We start from the raw sequence: 3,965 nt of genomic DNA, 5'->3' as shown, positions 1-3,965 counted from the left end.
AAATAATGGAGTTAACCATGCATTTCAATCGAGAAACATTGAGAATGATCTCTGTGTTTTAATAGCGGAATGTGAACTTTCAGTCAATGTTAAGGATAAAGAACTTGTCGAAACAAGTTATGATCGCCCAAACCTACCATTAATCAAGGAAGCCTAAGGCGCCAGCACGGATGTTTGAACACCCCCCGATGGCTTTGGTCGACGGAGCACCCTGAGCTTGGGCGACCTTTTATTTGGAAGCGGTTCTCTTCTTAGGAGCCATTCTAACCTTTGCAAAGAAGATAGAAAATGGTTGAAGAAAGATTTAAAAATGAATCTTTCCTTCGTTGAAGCGCCGGAGAAGATAAACAGGAATCCTGTTAAGTGGTCGATAGGAGAGCAAAAAGTAAAAGGGGAATGACTTTTTGATTTGACCTCAGCGGTCCATTTATATACAGCTGTAGCTATCAAGTCGATGCGGGATTTTAGGAAAAAATCCCACCCAAAACATGATTTTCGCATTTTCAAATAAGTTGTTTCAACCTCTAAACGCAGCCCCACATTCTGATTATCAAACGCATGATTTAGCCCTGCGTTTTGGTGCTCGAGCTTTAGATATTGAGAGGAAAGTTAACAATGACCATCAAAGTAATGAAAGCCAAGAAGAAACTAGCCTATGCAGCCTCTCGGACGAGTACAGACAGACTATAGTCAATAAGGTTAAAATTATCATGCCCGGTCCTTCATGCAGCTCATCCTTTCAAATGGATTAACATTCTAACCAAAATTAATAACGATGTTGTTGAAATCATTACTCCAGTTGAGATGATCAAGAAAGGAGACAAAGTGGGTTCCTCTGAGGTTGCCCTCCTTGCTAAACTTGGGATAAGATCCTTCTCATACGGATTAGTGGTTCTCTTTAACTATGACGATGGATCTGTCTTTAGCCCAAAGGTGTTCAACTTCACTGAGGGTGATCTCATTGACAAGTTTACAGCTGGTGTTGCTACGATTGCTTCGCTGTCATTAGCTCTCTCTTACCCAACTCTTGTAGCTGCGCCTCATATGTTTATCAATGCATATAAGAACATCCCTACTGGTGTTGTTGGCACTGAATACACATTCATACAAGTTTTAGGAGTATCTTAAGGATCCAAGCAAATTCGCTGTTACTTTCGCTTCTGTAGCATCGTCTGGGAAAGTTGTTATTCCTGCAGCCGAAGAAGAGGGAAAAGTTAATCCTACTAATGGATCTAACGATGATGACTTTGACTTTAGCATATTTGACTAAGTTTCTTGTCATCAAGGCACAAAAGTTATCTTGTCTGGTTTAAGAAAGCATAATTACAACATTCCGACAACTAGGTTTGTAATGTTTTCGAATCAGACAAAATGAACAATCATTCAACAAACTTTGAGATCCAAAGTATTCTGAAAATTCATCCCAGTCAACTGCGAACTTTCAAAAACTTTGGAGAGGGTTCTGTAGGCAGTCTAAAAATCACAACAAATAGTTGATACCTATCAAATTTCAATCAACATCTCGATAAAATGAAAGCTGCAATTGAAGGATTTTCACATAGATCGAGAAAGGTTACAATACAACGACCTTCGCGATAATCAATGAAAAGCCCTGATTCAACAATAATACAATCAACAGCGAGAGTTGCAATCTGACAACTCTCACATTTTAAAAAAGCTAAAGCAAATATTACAGAACAATGATCTTTGCGATGCTATGCCAGAAGAGATTACAAGTTAATAATCTCTTCAGTCCAAGGCACATAACTCATCTCTGCAAATAAAACACAAATAGACGCGTTCTAAAGCCAAAGCAACACAGCTTTAATTCAGCTATCCACGTAGCTTCAATTCAACTGCCAATGCAGCTTAATTCAGCTACTAATATAGCTTCCCAACGCTGCGTTCAAACACAAGGTTCATGCCCAGCAATGCAAAACTTACGTTTGACCTATTCAAACGTGATCTAAACAGTTCCAAAAACCGTTTTTCACCCATGATCTGGGGAGTGCTTTAAGTGGGTTATTACACCCGATTATAGGGCAACTAAACCACATTAAGGAGCGGATTAAGGAGGCGGTTACACCCCTTATCCCTATATAAATATCAACAAACTCAATTGAGTTTGGGAGGGATTTTTTTTGGAGGTCAGATCAGAGATTGGGCTTTGAATCGGATTTCTAAAGGTATTCTTCAGCAATAGAGAGTTTTAATACTTGGCTATTAACTATTTATGGTTCCAACAACTCTTTGCATATAGTTTGAACTCGTTCTAAGTTCTTAAAACTTATTAAGAGTTATTTCAATCGTTCTAGTAAAAGAAGACATACAGATTGTTAATGGAAAGCAAACTCGACGCGAGCATTCAAGGAAAGCATTCCATCGCTACCGTGAAGAACCCAGTTTTAAATAAAAAAGAGGATCTTCGTCGATCTTCTTCTCTTTTGTAATCAGAAATTTCAAATTGTAATCGAGATTGAGAGAGTTGTAAATATTCTTTTTCTAAACAATTAGAGAGAATAAAATTAAATTAAATTCTTTCACTTTTGTTTCGTAAATTTTTCCAACAAACAGCATTAACTGCTCTGACAAAGTCATCACTGCTCTAGCCCCCATAGTCTTTATGACTCATTAGACCCAGTCTGCACCAAGAAGTTGTTGTCACTTTGAACTAACTATTTGGATGACCCATCTTCACCAGCAGCGGACACATGGTAGCAATTTGTTGAGTCGGCTGCCTACCTGGACTCGACTCAAATTACATATTTGCCCTTATGATCCTTTATAAAAGGAAGCCATGCAACCCCATGTAGCTCTCTGATCTTTTCATACAACTTTGAAACCTTCTTCATCGTCTCACATTTTCCCATTCAAGCTTTCATACAACACTCTCTCAAGAAGAGTCTTATTCACTCATTCTGCAACATAGTTTTGTTGTGCTATGTATCTGTAGTTTTGTTGTGCTATGTATCTGTTTGGTGGAAAATTTGTAGTAAAAAGAAAATGAAGGAAAATTAATTTGTATTCCTTTAATCTCAATTACAATTGGATTCTGATTACAAAAGAGAAGAGAATGATCTGAATTCTCCCATTTGTTTAAAACTGGGTTCTTCACGGTGGTGATGAAGTGCCTCCCTTGAATGCTCGCGTCGAGTTTGCTCTCCGTTGACGATCCGACATTTTGATTCATTAGAACGATGTCTTCTCCTCACGATTTGACGTTGTGGAGAACTTGCGTGGTAAGTTTTAGAACTCTGAACGAGTTTAGAAGAACTCTGTAAAGAGTTGATTTGAACAAAAAATCGGTTAATAAGCCAAGGCCATAAGAAAGCTCCAGTGGTCGATCTCCAGATCCGAGAATGCTCCAAAGATCCTCTCTTTGCTGCCAAGTTCTAGGGTCAATCCGAGCCAAGAAGTTCCAAACCTTTAATTCAGTTGAGTTTCTTCTTATTTATAGGGGATTAAGGGGGTGTAACCACCCCTTAAATCACTCCTACGTGGGGTGTAACCGCCCCCAAATCGTGGGAAACAGTTTTGGAACTGTTCAAGAGTTTAAGGGGTGCAATCCCCCCTAAAATATCTCCATAATGGGGTGTAACCAACCCCAATAAGTGGAGATACAGTTTTAAAACCCTATAGGTTCTGTTTGAACCAGTCAAACACAAAAAAACACAGGTCTGACCCTCGCGTTTTGATGTTGCAACGCAGGTCCGACTCCAGCATTTTGATGTTGACACGCGGGGAGGACCTTCGTGTTTGGGCGTTGACACACGAGGAGGACCTCCGCGTTTTGGTGTTGACACATGGGAGGACCTATATGTTTTGTTCTAGGAGTTTAGAACACGGCCACGAGCTATGCGTTTTGAATCTGGGACGCATAAATTTGAAGAGACCATCGATTTGTAGTCTCTTTTGCTAGAGCGTTGCAAAGATCACCATCTTGTAATCTTCATCTTGGCTCCTTT

The 3,965-nt window shown here is 39.4% G+C and overlaps 1 protein-coding gene across 1 annotated transcript; it reads left to right on the top strand.

Annotated features, from left to right (window-relative positions):
• Nucleotides 805–1,128, top strand: LOC109841522 (60S acidic ribosomal protein P0-like). The gene has a single exon (XM_020410485.1). The coding sequence runs from the start codon at nt 805–807 to the stop codon at nt 1,126–1,128; it is 324 nt and encodes a 107-aa protein (XP_020266074.1).

Source organism: Asparagus officinalis, chromosome 5 (genome assembly GCF_001876935.1).
Source record: "Asparagus officinalis chromosome 5, Aspof.V1, whole genome shotgun sequence".
Lineage (NCBI taxonomy): Eukaryota > Viridiplantae > Streptophyta > Magnoliopsida > Asparagales > Asparagaceae > Asparagus > Asparagus officinalis.
Note: the sequence above shows the minus strand (reverse complement) of the source record. Positions and strands in the feature narration are given on the sequence as shown.